Here is a 19,100-nt window from a genome sequence, read left to right on the forward strand (position 1 = left end):
ATATATGGATGAGTGCTTGATAAATGGAAAACTGGTAAAGCTATCGACCGCTGGCAGGTTTCGACACATTCTAATTTATGCAGCGAATAGCAACATTGAGTTGCTGAGTTCCAGCAAGCCAATCAATTGCCGCCAACATCAGCCAACAGGCCCAAGAGTCTAATGCAATTACTTAGTTTTGCGTGGCATCGCTACTGTTTGTGTCTTTACAATTTCAAAATTGTAGTTAAATTGCCACTACTACTGTTTCTGGGCGGGCTTGCCGTTCTCATACCTAGGACCTACTATATGCAGATATTCTCGTCAATTACTTACCAAACTCACGTTGACCATTGGTTCTTGTGATGGTTGCTCTGATATATCAAATTTAGCAATACATTGTGCGCTGCGTAGACCCTGCGGATGAATTACCGTAATATTATCGGCACCTGATTTAGTGAAGAGCATATATTCCTCAAGCGGCTTCATGACGTAATTGTTCACTTGTATGTAGATATCTAGAAAATTGAATTAGTACACACATATACATACACATATGGGTAAGTTTATTAAAAAAGCAATATACTCGTATCATAACAAGAAAACATATATTTTAACGAAATAAGCAATCAAACGACAACAATTAAAACTAATTAGAAAATTTTCACTAAGACCTTGTCCTCGAGCCCATATTTTTAAAAATTATAGAATTTATTAGACATTACATATACAGTTTTTAGAAAGCCTTAAAAAGCTCTGCATGTTGTAACCCCTTTATTCTGAAACAGTGAATCGATGAAATGCTGTTGCCTTGTGTCTGCCAATTTAAGACCAGTCATGACCAATTAATAGATTTTTTATGAGCGAGCATAGTGTAAAAGCTCTCTGGTCATTGCTGATCTAACATAACTTAAATAACCAAAGAGCTTTTACTCCTCGAGCTTTTATATGAAACCATAGGAAGCTCCAAAAAGCATTCCTCCAAAATGGGTTTTGGTCTACTAGAGCGCCATAGTTTCAAAGTGTAAGACAGTGACTACTAGAGCGGATTTCGGTGTATGAATTCTAGTGAACATATTTACAAAATATAAAATTGAAACCTTTTTACATGATTTCAAGTACTTTTACAGGGCAATTCTGACTAAGATAGTTGAAAGTCTTTTGTAAGACAATTGAGTGGCAGTAGGATAGGCGCATCCATATAAGGTGGTATTTTGTTATTGCTTTTTGGTACCTGATGACTAAACGAAAAAAATAGCAGAAACTTTTCGCCATATCGTTTTGTTGACATTCTAAAGTTACGCCATTTCGTCTTGGATAACATTCTGCTTTACTAGCGCAGAGACAAAAATATAAAATAAGCCATTCTAGTAACACCACCTTGTATAGATGCGCTTTGGCAGTAGGCAAGATAGTTTGAAAGATTTTGTTTATTCTGGCACGAAAGTCTTACAAAACAAGCTCTTTTGACAGCTGCTCCAACAGTCCCAATAGTCGAGTGAGCAAAGCTCTGGCGTGCGATTCAAGAGATCTGAGGTTGGAGTCCTCGGGCAATGGAATTTTTTTTCTTTGCTTTTTAATTAAATTTTCATTTAATTTTTAGATTTTATATATATATGTACTTATTTTTGGAATGCATTCAAGTTTTAGAAACTTATTTTATTTTCTTATTAGCCGACTTCAAAAGAAGAGGAGGTTATCAATTCGCCGGAATATTTTTATTATTTTTTGTGTATGTTACCGCATAGCGTAGGACCACGTTAGTCGATTTTAAAGGAAAGGTGATACCTTAGAGGTGGTTCCATAATAATTTGGTTTAGATCCGATCATTTGATCATGAAGAAATTAACGGTAATCTTAAATTTTTATATGAGAATTGAAGTCGGTTTTGTTTTTTGCTTAAAAATTACTTGCTTTTATCTATTTTTTTTATAGAACTTATAGAATGTGTTGTTTTGAAAGGAAAAAAGTTTTTTTTTTTATTTCATTTACTTTTTTTTTAAATTTAGTTTCTTTAAATTTCTAGGATTACTAATATTGCTTTAAAAACACATTTTTTAAATCATTTAAATTTTAGGACCTTATTTAATTTTTTTAAGTTTTAGTTTAATTTTATTTAATTGTTAGATTATATTGAATAAAGAGAAAAATATTTTTATTTATTTCATTTAATTTTTAGGAATTTATTTTATTATTTTAAAATAATTTTCTTTTGATTTTTAGATTGTTCGGTTTAAAAGAAACGTAGTTATCTTGAATTTTATTAATTAATTTTTAAATATTTTTTTTTTTTAAATTTTAAATTATATTGTTTTAAACTGAAAACTATTTTTTTTTTAATTTTAAGGGAACAACTGTTTAATAATTAATTTTTGTTTAAATTTTTAGATATTTTTAAATAAACATATTTTTCTTTATTTTATAAATTTAAATAGTTTTTAATTGTTAGATTTTATTGTTTTAAAAAATATTTTATGTGTTTTTTAATTAAATGTAATTTTTAGTAATTTATTTAATTTTTTGATAATTTTTTTTTTAATGTTTGGATTATATTACACCAAAATTTTTTTTTAAGTTTAATGTAATTTTTAGCAATTTTTTTATTTTGAAATTTTTTTATTAAATTTAATTTTATTTTAAAATGTTATTGTTTAAAAAGAAAAATATTTTTTAATACCATTTAAGTTTTAGAAACTTATTTAAATATTTTTCTTTTGTTTAGTAAATGTTTTCCGTTTTTAAACTTAATTTTCTTTTAACTTTTAGTTTTTATTTTTTTTTTTAAAGAAAACAGGAGATACTTTATTTTTTATTTTTGGAATTCTTATTGCCAAAAGAGAAACAGAACAGAAAAAACGCTTTGACTCCTCATGCAGATCTTTTAATTAGTCTTTCAAAAGACAGAAACGACTTTTTTCAGGGAGAGCTTTTACATTAGCTTTTCCCGCAGTAAATCGTGACCGGTCCGCACAAATTTTAAGGAAAGGTGGAAAAAGCTCGTTTAGCATTTGTTTTAGTCGTCACTGATTTAAATATTCTACCGACTAAGCGTCGAACTTAGATTCTTTCGACTTGTAAGTAGTAGGAAAATGTACATTAAGGGCTGGTTTTTCCTACTTAACTTAACTTAGTTTAGCTATTTTTTGGACTTAGACAAGAATATTCTGATTAAAAAGTAGGCAAACTCAATCAGCTTATTCTTGACTAAGTCCAAGAAATGGCTAAACTAAGTTAAGTTGAGTTGGAGAAACCAGCCCTAAGAGTATGTTGTCTAAGCTTAGAAGTCTCCTGGGCGTGTTCAGATGTAGAGACCCTGTGCGGAACGTTAGTGATTAGATTACTGTTTTATTTATAAAGCTTTCTTTGATCATTATTTAGTTTTTGTAGTGAAGTCCGATCTTAGTTCTGAGTTCAATGGCTACCTTGGCGGCAGCGTTTTTGGTTCTGATACACTCTTTTAGCCTTACTTTTGACACTTTGTTTTAGCCTCAAGGGCGCATTGAAAAAAATTTTGTAGAATGCCTGCGAGTCCCAATTCTGAGCTAAGCAATGGAAGTGGCTTTAAGATCCTATTCAACGCTGCGATAGCTGAGATTGACTAAGATAGATCAACTTAAAGAACTTGATAAAAGCACAAGTTGGAAAGAACGATTCTCACCTTCAAGGAGAGAGTACAGAGTTGCGGAATGTCTTGAAAGCTTGTAAAGAAACCCCCCAACCCAATAAGATAACTTTAGGTGGAAGTTTACGGTAGTCTTTCTGGGCATTCACTTAACTATAAACAGTCTTATGTGATGAGAAAGTGTTTCCAGATCTTCAATGCTTATGCTGCTTGTGTTCGTTCTTTGTATCTTTATTTTCGCGTTAACTGGTCAAAATCTCAATTTCCCGCAAATCGATGCCAAATTAAGATACAGTTTTTTCACTCCATACACCTTCAAAATATATTAAATCCGAATAAAAGTGCTTCCTTTACTGACTTGAGTCCGTGCTAATGTAGCCATTTAACCTCTGAGGCGAAGACAGGCCAGAGCCTGTGCCAGTGCCTCCAATAAATTCAGTAGCCAGACAGTAGCTGCGGTTGTTTATTTAAGTTAACAATTTGGTTTTTTTCTCTTTACGTATTTACGCCCTTAGCGTGTTTTTTTTAACTTTACTTGTTTCCACGTTTTATGACCGTAAAGTTGTTTTTGTTTGTTTGGTAATAAACGTACATCATGATGAAGCTACAAATCTAAGAAGGCGAAAGAGTGCTTAGCGTTGGAAAGTGGCTATGAATGAAAGGGTGAATGGTGAAAACCTTGGTAATTTTTTTTAACTTTAAAGTAATATTTTTTCCTGCTGTTGTTTTCGGACGAATAATTTTTTTTGAAATGAATGAATTGCCCAAATCTGATGTAATTAGTAAAAAATGCCTTCACGTATTATATGTAAGGTTGTAACTTTCAAATAGATGGCAACCCCACCAAAAAATTAAAGAATTGTACATCTGGGGATAATATCCTTTCACTTGTTTTTTTTTTATTGAAAGAACTGTGAAAATCGGATGTATCTAATTAATCAAAATGTGGTAATTATTAAATAAGTGGCAACCCCACTCAAAAAAAAATTAATACTTTTTGCACATCCGGAGACAATCACCCTCATTGCGAGAGTGGTGTCGTATGCAAGTCGTTTTTCGAGAGTCGAATCGTATCGCAAATTGCACGTCATTGCCTAAAATTTCCATTCGACTAGTGTATTAAAACGGAAAAACTTGGCAGCACTGTATAGTTTTCGACGATTTTCGTCATTTACTTATTTCAGCACGATAGTAAACAATGCCAATGTTGTCGAGTCGTACAATTTAGCCTAATATACGACTTACGCAATGAGGCTGAATATCTTTTTACTTGATTTCTAATTTTTTAGTCCAACGAACGGTGAAGATCTCATAATTAAAAAAAAGTGGCAACCCTACTCAAAAAATAACACATTACTGAACATCTAGACGACAAGCGCTTTCATTTGACATCTCACTTCTTGTAATTCAATGCAAGGATCTATACGTTTTTAGACAGGTGGTAACCTTATAGAAATACTATGCACTAAAGATAATACCCCTAACGATATAGAACATATAAAACCAAATGGTATCCAAATCCGTTTAGTAGCTTTCGAGATTAGCGTGGTAAACAAATCTTGGTATTGCTTTATACTGCGTTAGGATAGGATAGTAATTTCAAATAGGTGGCTACCCTACTCAAAAAAATTAAAGTTTTTGTACACGCGAAGGCCATGCACTTTCATTTGGTATCTTACTTTTTTATCCAACGAACGGTGAAGATCTAATAGTTTTTAAACAGGAGGCAACCCTACTCAGAAAAATAATACATTATTACGCTTCTAGAGGCTTAGTAGTTTCATTTGACAGTGACAGTGCAGAACTGATGCCTACATTTATTAGGATTTAATATAGTAATTTTCTTAACAGGTGGAAACCCTATTCAATATATAAGACATTCGCGCTTTTATAGAGGCCAATCGCTTTCATTTGACTCCCTATTTTTTAATCCAACGAACGGTGGGGATCTTATAGTTGTTTAGACAGGTGGAAACCCTATTAAAATTCTAAATAGATACAGAGTATACTAGAGAAAATCTCATAAAAATCCGTTCAGTACTTTTCGTGATTACCGCGTACAAAGAATCTCGACTTTCCTTTATACTATGTATAGATATAAATTTTATAACATCAGTGAAAAAACCACAATTTTTTCGGTGAGGAACCCTAATGTATATACACAAATAATCGTGAACGAAGATTCAGTCTAAGGACGTTGTTTGCGCCATTGGTGGGAGTTTAACAACGTTAAGTTTGTTGTTTTTGATAGCGACTCTGATGGAACTCAAGAGGTTGTTAAAACAGGGAGAGTAAGCGGTAAGCTTTGTGTGCGAATGTACATAGTATATCTGCTTGTGAGCACCCAGTGAGTAAACCTACCAAATTGGTCAAATGACCCCAGGAAGAGAGCAGCAAAATGGAAATGCAACCAAGATACTCCACAGATCGAGGCCCAACTCTCGGCAAAAGGGTTTTGTGCGGGCAGCAATAGTGATCTGCAACCTATACCGAAGTATCGATCACCATTTTGGTCGACCACCTAGTTTGCGATGCCCGTGGAAAAGAAAATATTTTCATTGCCATTGATTTAAATGCATGGGAACTCGAACAGGGCAAGGTGAGTCAATAAAAAACTTTGCCGCGCTTGATATTTTCCTTCTTAACACGAACCATCAATGCACTTTCAACAGAGCTGGCCGGAAGTGGGTTATAGACCTGACCCTCTTTTCAACTGACGCCAACTGGAAATACCAAGTGAAGCCTGGTCCTTATCCACTCGGTCCTTCCATCGCTGTGAGGGCCTTTCTCTTCCTCTGCTACTACCAGCGGGTTCCGATTTGAATGCTTTCAGAGAGGATATTTTAAGCATAAAACGAATTTGCTGTAATCAAAAATAAAGAACAGCAAACGTGACTATTTCCTAAGTCTCTGCGACGACGCATAAACGAATGCCTGGGGACTCGCGTAAAAAGTAGTGAGGAACCAAGTAACCCAGCCTAAATGCCAACTTCTCCCTTTAACCGAACCGTCTCACTTCCACCCACTCGGTGGGAATAATCCTCGAGTGTATCATTTAGAACCGTCTAAATAAATTCATTGAAGACTTCTGGTGACCTATCGCCATGTCATTTCTTACAGTATCCGAAGAGGCAGCCTTGGTTGTCGCACGCCTTCATCCGATAGAACTTTTGGCTAAAGAAACCTACCTTGAAAAATCGGATTAATTATCACTAAAATTGAAAAATAAAAGAAAGTAAGGAGAGAAATTTTGTCGAACTGGCTGTTGGAACCACCATTCAAGCCATTCTCATGGAGAGGAAAATGTTCATTTAACCTAATTGCTTACACGTTACGGCTGTTTAAGGTTTACTTAAAAAGTTTCTACCGAAGATGTTAAACACGTATTCTTCTGTTGCAACAAGTTCGACAGAGAGCAAAATTATTTGCAAGATGTCTTTAAAGGAAATCCAGCACCGGAAAATATTGTTGCAAATATACTTGAATCCTCAGAAATCTGGAGCGCGGTTTCGAATATAGCAGCAATAATCATAAACACATTCAGAAAAGCTGAACAAGACAGAAGAAGAGTCTTGGTAAGTTAAACCAGTATCTTGACCCATATGGACGATCGGGTTGTGGTATGAAATGGCTAACAACTGAATACACTAAAACCGTAACGTATGTATATGTGAGCTTTGCGCTCAAACCGCCTGCCGCAGAAAGACTTAGCGGTAGCACCGGAGGGACAGTTGGAGGTTTAGTTCGAGTTATAGTCCAATACTGATGGGGTATACAGGCTTAGGATGCTTTCCCTCGTTAAAAAATTGTAAATATGTAAATTTTTAACTCTAAACATAAGACTCGCCCTAATGCCATATTTAATGCATTACAGCCTCTATTTTTTCTCACACTCTTAAATCATGATCATTTAAAGTTCATGGTTTTGAACTAGAATAGCATTAGTGGATTTTTCTGCTGGCTAAACTCACGCAAACTTATGTATGCACACAAGCGTATATGCTCCCAGTAGTAAAACGCACCAGTGGTGCGGTTCTAGAGAATTTACAACCACGAAGGAAGAACAATAACAACACGAATGTCTTCTGTAGAACCAGTTAGAAATAAAACTTTTAGTTCGTTTTTTTTAGACCACGATGTATTTTTAATTGTACTTGCTTCAAAATTAAATTTTTCAGAAAAGCAGTGGATTTGCAGTTTTTTGCTCTAAGCTCGCGAAATAAAATTTTAAAAAGTAAAATGAAATAGGTTTGTAAAGTACGGCAGTTCGCGGCGTTGGGACTGGGGATGATCTACCTAACTACTATCCGACTGGTTCGTTTTTGGTCATAAAGCACTAGTACGGAACTAAAAATTTGGTTCATTAGCTCGGATTTTCCCTGCAGTGCTTTCACTGACTTCCACTCTCCGGCACCAATCAAGTGTAGCCAATACGCGCGCTGTTGAATATGTGAAGTGTTTGTTGTTTTTGGCATGTGCATGTGCGTAAATGGATATCAAGTACCAAAAACGCAGAGTAATACCGACAACAACAACAAGTACTACTGCCACCACATGCATATATATATCCTACGAGAAAATGCAGTGAATGAAAAGCGGTCATGGCTGAATGGGCCTATATGTGGATACTCGCATCTAGTATGTATGTAGTATTTATGTATGTAACTATGTATGTACATTTGTGCGTTAGTGCGGCAGCAATGCAACAACTTGAGTCCGTCAAGTGAACCCTCGTCAGGAGCTTAGCGAAGCTTTAAGAATTAATAGCGCATTGCTGGAAAATTTATACTCGGTCTCTTGACAGCATCAGTAGGCGAACAATACATACTATGTACATTAGGGTGGTCAAAAAACAGTAAAGTCGGAATTGTGATGCTCTCGCCCCCTAGGTTTGTTTTATATCGAAAAAAAGTGTACCCCTATTTTTTCGTTTTGAAATCAGAAAATATTTAGAGGACGCTCAAAGCGCTCAAAATTTTGCATGCATTTTTATATGAGAAAAATAAAATTTTTCGTAGAAATGGTATAGAATTCTTAAAAAATCAATATTTTTCGATCGGAAAACTGCGGTTCTCTTCAGGAGACTTTCAATAATAATACCCAATTGATTTTTTATTGGTCTCCCCATTGCATTTTTCGAGGTTTTTGTGGGTTTTTGGCGAACCTTTAAATTATAGTTGCCATGAAAAAATGGTTAAATAAATAAATGGTTATTATTGTTGGGAATCTCCTGCAGATAAACAGAGTTTTCTCGTAGAAGATATTGACTTTTAACTGTTCTACACCATTTCTACGAAAAGCTGTTTTTTCCTCATATAAACTAAATGGAAAACTTTTGGCGCTTTGAGCAACCTTAAAATATTTTTTGATTTCAAAATAAAAAAAATAAGGGTATATTTTGTCGGTATAGAACAATCCTAGGGAGTGAGAGCATAAAAATTCCGACTTTACTTTCTCCCGTTTTTCGCATTTTTGGACCACCCATATGTAAATGTGTAGTTATAGCTACCCTGCTGTGAAAAACCAAACCAGTAAATAAATATCAGGGCTGCATACTACTAAAAAAAAAACGGTGCGGTTCGGTTCAGTGGTTTGAATCACTAAGAAAAATCTTTTACCGGTTCAAGAACCGGCTCATGGGTGTTCTCGAACCGCGGTTCGGTTCGGTTCAAAAGGTAAAATTTTTTTAATGCTAAGGGATACAAATATTACAAATCTATGTATGTATATAAAATATAGAAGGCTTTCTTTTTGAGATCAAACTCAAACATCCACAGTTAGGTATAAATATTAGTGGAAAAATAAATACGGATGCGAAATTTTAACAATTTTGGCTATATTTTTTCGCTTATGTAAAGTTTACTTTTTTTGTATAGTTCGTCGACCAACTAAAACTGAATAAATCCAAGTTTAAAAGTTTGTGAAAATTCTTCAAAGTTCCATCTACGTTGCAAACTTTTTAATAAGAATTTCTAGAAACAAATTTTAAAGTTTAAGTTGATTTTTGGAAATTTCGATTTGAATTTTTTTGCTGGCGGTAATAACTATTCATTTTCTTCCATATAAAAACAATTCAAACATTTTTTATAGGACAAATTACAACTCACAGAGAGGCCATTAAACTCAAAAATGTTTGCAGTCTTACCATAGGGTTGAATTTTTTGACAAAGTTGTGTATTACAAAACTTGTAAAATGCTTTAGTGCATTTTTAACCGAACAAAACCATTTTTTGGAGTGGTTTTCGGTTTGTTTTTGGTACTTCAATATAAAATTGGTTCGGTTCGAAGCCTCGTTCGGTTCAAAAACCGGCTCGGTTCAAAGCCGGTTTGCAGCCCTGATAAAAATACCAGTTCATTAACTAGTATAAGCTAAAGCGATGGCCTACCAGTTCGACAATTTCGAACTTCTTATGCCATCAAAACTATTTGTTTTTGAATTTTCAAAGTCAGAAATGAAACGCAATTGCATATTTGCTTTCCTCACAAATGTCGGCCGTGGCGCCGCGTGCAGGATACCGGTTCTGGTTCGAGTCCGCCTGGAGGTGGTTATGATTTTTCAAATTGAATCGATGCAATTTAATGTAATTATTTCAATTTAAATATAAATTACAAATTAGAAAGCCTTATTTATTTTGAGAAAAAACATACTTGTGCCATAAAAGTTAAATGAAAAAAAAAAAATATTTTTTAAAAATTAGACTAAAAAATTACAATAAAAAGCCTAAATAAAAAAAATGAAAAAAAATTTTTCAGCCCAAGAACTCCAAGGGGTTTTTGTTAAACAAATTTTTCACCATTCACACGTGTAAACTCACTTAAGCACCCACAAACACTGGGCACTCACTCACACCAACAAACAAGCTTCCAAATTTTCTACTTACTCGACAAACATCCACTGTAGCTCTTGAACACAGCAAATCTCGCATCTGTCGTATTGATGCCACCAATTTGTACCCGATTTCCGCCCGCACCACTCGTTGGCACCGGTGCACGTGTCTGTATCTTTGTCAATGGCACCTTTTCGCGGTCAATATGCAGTGTGGCATCACTGCCATTGCGTATATAGTAGATGGAATGGCGTGCATTATTCAGAAAGCTTCGTTCGATTTGTGCACCCACCGCCGGTCCTTCGCGGTCCTCTTCGAATAACAGATGACCATCGGCGTTAATGGCTACCATCAGGTAATAACTGCGATCACCAGTCGGTTGCAATAACAACATCACACGATTGGCACGTCGCAAATCGAAAGAGGAGAATGCCAATTGCAATAGCACAAAGTCCACTTTGCCGGTAAGTTCGAATTTACGCAACAATGTCGATTCGCCACTAAAATCGGCACCCTTCTCTTCCATGCAGAATTCACCCAAAAAGCTGGTGTGTTCACAATCGCATGTCGACTCCTGTTTGGCGAAATTCTCCTTGCATATGCCACCATTTTTGCAGGGCTCAGCATCACATTTGATTTGGCAATTTGGTAGGACACCGTCCATAGCTGAAAAGATGTGAGAGGGGAAAGCGTGAAGGTTATTAGCAAATGATAAAGTAACGATTGTATGTGTGACTACATACAGTGGTGGGCATAAAGTATAATATCAAAATAATTTTTAAATATGCACATTATTCACCTTTATAAAATGTCCGGAAATCTTTTCTTTTACTTGCTGACCTTGAATATTTACATGAAGGAAGTTTTTATTTTCAGAAACAGCGAATAAAGTTAGAAGGACGAAATTCGAGGATGCGGTCGAGTGCATGCATATAAGTCCTTAACATGTAGTTTTTTTGCAAATAATTGTTATAAAATTTCAAGGATATTCAATGATAAAATGTGAAAAGGACATTTGAAATACCTAATCGTCCTTATGCACCAAAAAATTTAATCGGCCTTAATTCTACAGAATTTTCTCATACTGTTTTTCTACAATGCGCTTTTTTAAATAATTTTTTGAGGTAATTATATGTATTTTTCAAATTTAAGTCCTTAAAAAAAAAAAACTCTGACGTCAGAGAAAAGCTAAAAACGCAGTTTTACTATATTTGGCCCATGGTTTCGAAAATATATAAAAATGTTTGTGTATAAAATTTACTGTCTCACGATGTTATAACTGCCAGTAATTACGAGCGTGCCGAAGCGCGAATACGCTGACTGTTAACTTGATGACAGGAGACCCATTCGATTTGCATTCATATTCATACTAAACTCTGCATTTGTTGATGCCAATGTTGTTGATATCTTTGCTAAGAGACTAAGTTGGAATTCTCACCCAGACAAGACGCTTACCAAATCCACCCAAACTATTTTGGCTGTAGCAGACTTTTTAGTCGAACACTGAGTCTGAACTCTAAGTTAATAGAATGGATATGCCGTACAATAGTCCCTCCGAAAGTTGCGAGACTTCTGCCTACATGCAAAAATAAATCTGTTTTGCAGAATATTCCAGATTAAAATCCTAGACCGACAGGTACTTATGGTGTAATGGATATCCTTATCTTGCTCCAAAAAATATGTACATTGGTACACAGACGTGACAAGGATGGAGGACAGAATAGGTGCTGGTGTTTATGAATCCACCACTAGTCTTTCAGGTCGAGGTGCTAGAAAATCTGTACATACCTGTTCGAAATTAAACCTTGGAAAGTATTTGAAAGCCACATTTGTAGTTATCTTTTCACATAGCAAATTGATCACCACAAGTGTTTTGATTCTCTTTAGCAATCGACATCGAATGTTCAAATATTCGATTCGTCGAATTTTCGATGGTTTTAAGTGCCCTAAGGCCAGTAAATAGCTTATCGATATTCAGTTAAATACTCTTATTTCATACAATTTCCGCCAGCTAAATTTTTAGTCCACTAAAATCAAGGATCCTTAAGATCAGTAATGAAATTTATAGCTACCGGTAAATTTTGATTTCGAATTAGAATGTGATGGAGTTACATAAAATATTTAAACGAATATTAAAATAAATGATAAAATTGTAATGATAGGTAATGAAAGTCCGCGAGCTTTTAATGCATTTGGTAAATGCGCTCCATTAAATCATTCAGATTTTGTGATTTATGATATGCGCTTAAGTGCGTAGAACTTTATAGCATTTCCTGTGCTATGCAATATTTATGATCCGCATAGATGTCTTCAATTATTTTTTATTGCGCTGCATGTAGTGATACTCGCACACACATACATACATATGTACACATGTGTACTCCATATCCCTTGTACCTCAATTGCAATTCTCAATAAATTTAAAATCGCTATAAATCAATGTGAATCAATTTCTTAGCCCACCACAGAGAAGAGCTTTGTTGCCCGGTTGATCATTTGGGTACCACCACCATTTTTCGGTATGGCATTTTAGCTGTGTATGTCGCCGTCTAAACAAGCCGGCACTGGCGTATAGGACACTGAAGCATATTCAATATGTACATATGTATTTCCAACCACATTGAAAATTTTATTGAAAATCTCTGCGCAACCATTCTGCACTTTTGCGTTTACATACAGACATATGTACATACGTATGTACGTTTACCCACTGCATCCTCTTATCCGATTAGCATTAATCTTTGGCAGTAATGACCATGCAGCGGACGCACGAATATGCTTAGGATATTTGGTACTTTTCACCAAGTAAGTATGAATGTATTCACGCGCATTAGGGTACCTCCTCCACAAATTATTTTGTAAAGTTCCAGATCTAGTACAGGCTAAAAATTCGTTTCGAATCTTGTTGCACAGTGTAATTAGTATTATTTTATGATTTCAAAAATACTTACATCGTACTATCTTTAAGCTAGTCGAAACAGCATAGTTGCATAGCAAATATTGCAGTTACTATATGGTCAGCCCTAATGCTTCATAAAAGTCTTAAATTTGTTTATTTTCAAAACTTCTACAACACACACGCGCGCACATAAAAATGCAGTTATATTTCCGTCGTAAAACCAACTATTTACCAATACCAATGAGTCCTTCGCAGGAACTATCCACCAACGAAAAAGCTCACTCTGCATCGCACGCATGTGCAAATCCCTGCCGCTCAACAGCGTATGTGACTTTTTAAAATTGAATTTCCTCACCAAAGCGCCAAGTGCAATTTGTGTTAGTTTTGCAATTGTATACATTTACCCAACTGCATAAACATGCACTATATTAGGGTGGTCTTCCAAATTATCTACAACTAAATTTTCTATAGGCCGCCTATTTATTTTGCTCTCCACGAAAATTTAAAAATTAAAAAAAAAAAATTTTGTGGTCGCTTTTGGGATTCAAAAAATTTGAATAAAATCAGAAATTCCCAAAATTCGACAAAATTTTGACTTGAAATCTGATAAATTTGACATATTATTTATGTAAATTCATAAACTCGCTGAGTGATAGCTGGTGAAATTCAAAATTTTGTCGAATTTGTGGAATTTCCAAAAAAAAAAAAATCAAACTCTGGCAACGACCACTATTTATTTATTTTCTTAATTTTCAAATTTTCGTGGATGCATTTATTTTGTACGTATAACCAAATGTAGTGGTGCTCCTTGATGTGGATATTTTAAGGCCCGCCCTAATGTACATATATACATAAATGCGTACCTATATAATGTAGTATATAGCAATGGCATTTCTGTTTACTTACTAGGCGAAATATTCCGTTCGTTGATGTCAGCCAAGTCGATTAAATTTGTGCCAATTTTCAGGCCACGCACGCAGCCAATATATCCCTGCAGTGCTGGAGAGTCTAGATTGGGCCGCAACAAATTCGCCGGATCATAGCCACCAATGTTGAATTGGAAGTATTCAGTGGGTGGAGCGGGTGGCCGGTGTGGTGATAGGACCTCTGAAAAATAAAGATAAAAAGTATTGGTGAATTGGTCAATTGAATGTTTATAATCAAAAACAGTGTTGTAAGGTAGTAGATTTTGAAGGAGGTGGAAGAGTTATGCGATATTACTGTATAAAATTTTGAAATTATTTAAAAATCTCTCTTTGCGATTTTTTGTAAAATATTAAGTCGGTGGGGTCAGTTTTGAGAATTTTACGATGTAATAGCTTTGTCGAGAGTCTAGAACTACGGTCGCTTTGGCTCATTAGCGGATGCCCCTTAGAACACCCATAAAATGGCAACAACTGCGGATTTTAACCATTTTTTCATACATCGTTTGAGAAGTGCCTCTTGCACTTGTGAAGGTGTTATGGTAAGTAGGCGAAAGGAAATTCTAAACAAGAACAATCTTCATCTTCATCTTCATCTTCATCTTCATCTTCAAATTGATGTTTGCGTTTACACCCAAACGGGGGAAAGAAGGTTTCCCTTCAAAAACCTGACAGAGGCAATTACTTCCGTCGTTTGTGTCTGGACTTAAGAAACTAGCCTAAGAAGATCTTGGCTGCATTTGAAAATCCTTAACAAAATTAAGATAGGGCCGGAAAACTGACTACCTTCCGACTTACAAACATACTCTTACGTAGGTTAAGTGAAAATTCACAAAGGTTCTTTAAAAAGACCGAGTTTATCATTCGATATAAAATGCCGAAGGCGAGAATCATATTAATGGTCAATAAAATTTCAGGATAATGAATAAAATGCAAATAAATGTTGTTTTAGGTTCAATATACCGCATACTATTGAAATCTAGGAATACAACAACTAGTACATACCTTTCTCTGGATTTATCCATGGCTTATTGCTATACTCATCCAATAGCATCATGCCTCGCTCCACACTTACGCTCTGTTCGTTCACATGCATGGTTGTGCGATGCTCCTCTCGTTCAATGGCCACTTGAATGCTATTCAAACTGCTCACCGTTTCATCAACGATAGTCAAATTAACAATTTCATCACCATAATTATAGAGGAAAACTATTTCACGTCCAGCGCTCACATATAAATGCACGAAATTGTTGTAATGATCATTTGCATAGAGAACGAGAGCATTCGTATCGTAGGTGCGCAAATTGATAAGGATATTCTCGGTTAGAATGCCTTTGATAATATCACGCTCCTCATTGATGCCATAGATGGAGTAGGCGGCGGGTAGGAAGGGTGGCGTCGCAGCCGGTGTACTTAAGTAATTGCGCATCAAAAATGATTCACGTGTAATGAAAGTGAGTGCCTTCTCGTTGATATCTGCAAGTAGGGGAGAGAAGATTGAATACATACTTCAAGTGAATGCTAAAGTTATGCAATTTTTTTTATAATTTGTGTATTTATGTATGTAAGTGAGTGTATGTATATGTAAGTTTGTTTTGGCGCTTACTTGTCTCGCAAAACTCGCCAATATGCGCCCAAGGATTGCTGCACACACACTGGAATGTGCTCCACAATTCCTTACATTGCGCGCCATTTTTACACGGTGATGGCACACAAGATGGTTTGCAATCCTTAATTATCTCCGAAAGATGTACGGACATATAGCTGTAAATGTCGAGTATTTCACCGTTGACGACTAGGCCGCGGAAACAACCAATTAAGCCAGCCTTAACAGATAGCTTCTTCAGCAGGTCACTGACGTGTTGGTCGAAGATGTTTGTATTGCATGAAAAGAAGAAGAAGTTGAAGTTAATAAGGAATGGAATGATATATATATATAAATAAAATTAAATTAAGTATGTAGGTATGTAGGTTCAGTTTTATTTAATCAACCCAAGTACTCTTTGTATTGCAAGGCAAACAGAGGAGAAGATGGGTGACCTGCAGTGTAGACAACAAAATTTAACAAAAGTATGCTAAAATAACAGTTTTATGAAAACATCTTTTCCGAATACAGATTCTTTAAATATTAATTTATTATCTAAATGTTTTTTATTTACAGCAAATTTCACGAAAGTAATTTATGTAAGTGAAAAATGATTTTAATTTTATGAATCTTATATGGAAATTGACAGAAAATAAAAAAATAATTTTTCATTTAAATTGCTGATGAAACCGGCTGTTAGAAATATTCTTTATTTAAAGAGCAAAAACCACCGATTTCATTTTTCATTTCGCGAAAAAGAGTTCGAAATATGTAAAAAGCATGCATCTCGCAGAAGCCTGTACTCATTAAGTATCCAATAGAATACTCGATGCTACTCAAAGTATATAGCTAGGGAATACTCGATTTTACTTGTACTCGAAAGTACTCAGACGAGACATTTTAGTTCCAGGACCGTTAACAATAGAACAACACACAGTGGAGAAAGGTGATTTTTTTGTGGGAAATAAGAGTTCATGCCTTATAGCCCGAACACAATGAAAACGACGAGCTATGGACCACAGCTGTCAAATTATTTTTCCACATATTCTTATGTAGATAATTTTTTTAACGACGACAGGGCTACGCGACGACTGTAGTTGTGGCCAGATTATATCTATTTCTATTTTTTTTTTTTAATTCATACAAATTCATGATGTCGCTGCCGCTTTCTAAGAAATCATCGACTAGGCGTTTAGATAATGAAAATAACAGATTAGAAGCTGTGGCCCGTAGCTACGACTTGTGTTCTCCACTTTTGTGCGCTCTTTTAGTTTTAACCCTAGCAAAATCAAGTGGTTAATATCTTGAATAGTTTTTTTTTTCAAAAACTACAACGCAGACCTATTTTCAGTTGATTTTGCCAAATTCGCAAACAAGTAAATACTTGCACTTTGTACTCGATACCCATGAATTATTTGTACACGAGTATCGAAGTACAAAAAGTAATCGGTACTTGGTAGAGGTACTCGAGTATATGATTCTAAGTACTGTTATCGGAACACCACTAGTTACAGGTCAAGGCAGCGTATTTTTTTTATAATTTTTTTTTTTTAATTTAATATGGTTTTAGTTATTAGATTCCATTGTCATAAAAAGAAAAAAATATATTTTATTAATTTCATTTAATTTTGAGAAACTTTTTGTTTTTTTTTTAAGATTTTATTGTTTAAAAAGATTTATATTATTTTTATTTCATTAAATTTTTAGAAATGTATTTTATTAATTTCCTTTTTTTTAATAAACTGTTATTTTTTATTTTTTCAACTTAATTTTCTTTTTGGTTTTAGATCTTTTTGTTTTAGGAAGACAATTGTATGTTTTATCGCATATAATTTTTAGGATCTCATTTTATTTTTTTGTCTTTTTCTAATATAATTTTTCTTTAATTTTTACAAAAATAAAAAATGTATATATTTTTTAATTCTATATCATTTTTAAGTACTATTTAATCCTTTTTTGATTTAGTTTTTGTTTCAAATTTAATTTTCAGATTTCATTGTTTTAATTTTTCCTAAGAAACAAATCGTAGTACAAAGCATAATAACATTGCTAAAAAAATTAACTTTTTTAATTAAATTTGAGCTTTAAAAATATTTTTAATCATTATTCCGTTATTTTTACTTTCTTATTATCTTTTAATTTTTAATTAATTTAATTTATTTAAAATAAAAAAATGATCGCTAAAAGGCGAACAGCATAATGCTGAGACCTTCTCGTTAGCAGATCTTTCAATTAGTCTTTCAAAAAACATTAAACAGCTTTCAGGATAGTTGATAGAATTTACAATTGTCTTACGAAAGACTTTTGTCTTGTTAAAGATTATTTTACACGGTTTAAAATTTTGTATTATAAAAATACGGTAACACCGTGCTGGATATTAGGCTACTGTGGAATCAACGGCAATGATGTTGTTGACGAAGGATTTTTAATTGTGTTTGTACCGAAACCATGACCTTTGAGAGCCGTAATTCCTGACTGGGTACACTCTGAACGCAGTAAGTACCAGGGAAAGGTAGAATATGACCATAGGAGGGCCGCGGTCTTCGGTTATCTTTTGAGAGAATATTTTCTATAAAATTGAAATGAAATCGGACTTCTCTGTGGGTACCTAACTGGTCACAACCGATTACGATTTCACATGCACTGTGATCACTCGGCCTTGGCCCGACAAAGATCAATTAATTTTAAAGCTCCAATGCCTAACCCTTCGTACCAAGGCCTTTAGGTTTCATTAAGGAAGCGGGCTTTTTGGGTCTGGTACCTTCTTCAGAGATAAAAAAGTTATTGCCTTGTCAGAGGTCGTTGTGAACCATTTGAGCAGCTTCTTGCTATGGCTTGGCTATAAGTAGCTGACCTCCTTTCATGCTCATAGCAGTGTACGTACTTAAGTACGGATCGCAAAGTTTACTTAATTAAAAATGCGAGAAACTATATAATGCTGATTTCGTCACAAAAGTTTTTCAGTTTTATACTAAAACTTTATGACTTTTAGAGAATCGTCATTTCGTCGGCGGTATGCATATCTGAAATAAAATACCCCTTAACATTAATGCCACTTCAACTGCCTCTGCAGGTGACATGTGTGCCATGAAATATCTTAAGTGCAAACAAGTAAGAAAGTCTAAGTTCGGGCGAAGCCGAACATTAAATACCCGGCGCAAGTATTAAATATATGTTTTTTCACCTTTCCGAAACCTTCCGCTAGATGGTAAGCCGGGGTGTATCAATTTTGAGTAAATTAGCGTCCTTCAATTTCGAAATATTG

At 34.6% G+C, this 19,100-nt stretch overlaps 1 protein-coding gene across 1 annotated transcript in view; it reads right to left on the reverse strand.

Moving 5' to 3' along the window:
* Positions 1-16,734, reverse strand: part of LOC108362946 (uncharacterized) — a 45,807-nt gene extending 29,073 nt beyond the window's left edge. Inside the window, exons 1-6 of the mRNA XM_017616108.1 lie at positions 16,706-16,734; positions 15,857-16,104; positions 15,256-15,726; positions 14,234-14,434; positions 10,483-11,094; positions 316-497 (exon numbers count right to left, since the gene is read on the reverse strand). Coding sequence (XP_017471597.1) covers positions 316-497; positions 10,483-11,094; positions 14,234-14,434; positions 15,256-15,726; positions 15,857-16,104; positions 16,706-16,734 — 1,743 coding nt within the window. The remainder of the gene's footprint in view (positions 1-315; positions 498-10,482; positions 11,095-14,233; positions 14,435-15,255; positions 15,727-15,856; positions 16,105-16,705) is intronic.
* Between the last annotated feature and the right edge of the window lie 2,366 nt (positions 16,735-19,100).

Source organism: Rhagoletis zephyria, unplaced genomic scaffold (genome assembly GCF_001687245.7).
Source record: "Rhagoletis zephyria isolate East Lansing unplaced genomic scaffold, Rhagoletis_zephyria_1.1 Rzeph_scaffold_01150, whole genome shotgun sequence".
Classification (NCBI taxonomy): domain Eukaryota; kingdom Metazoa; phylum Arthropoda; class Insecta; order Diptera; family Tephritidae; genus Rhagoletis; species Rhagoletis zephyria.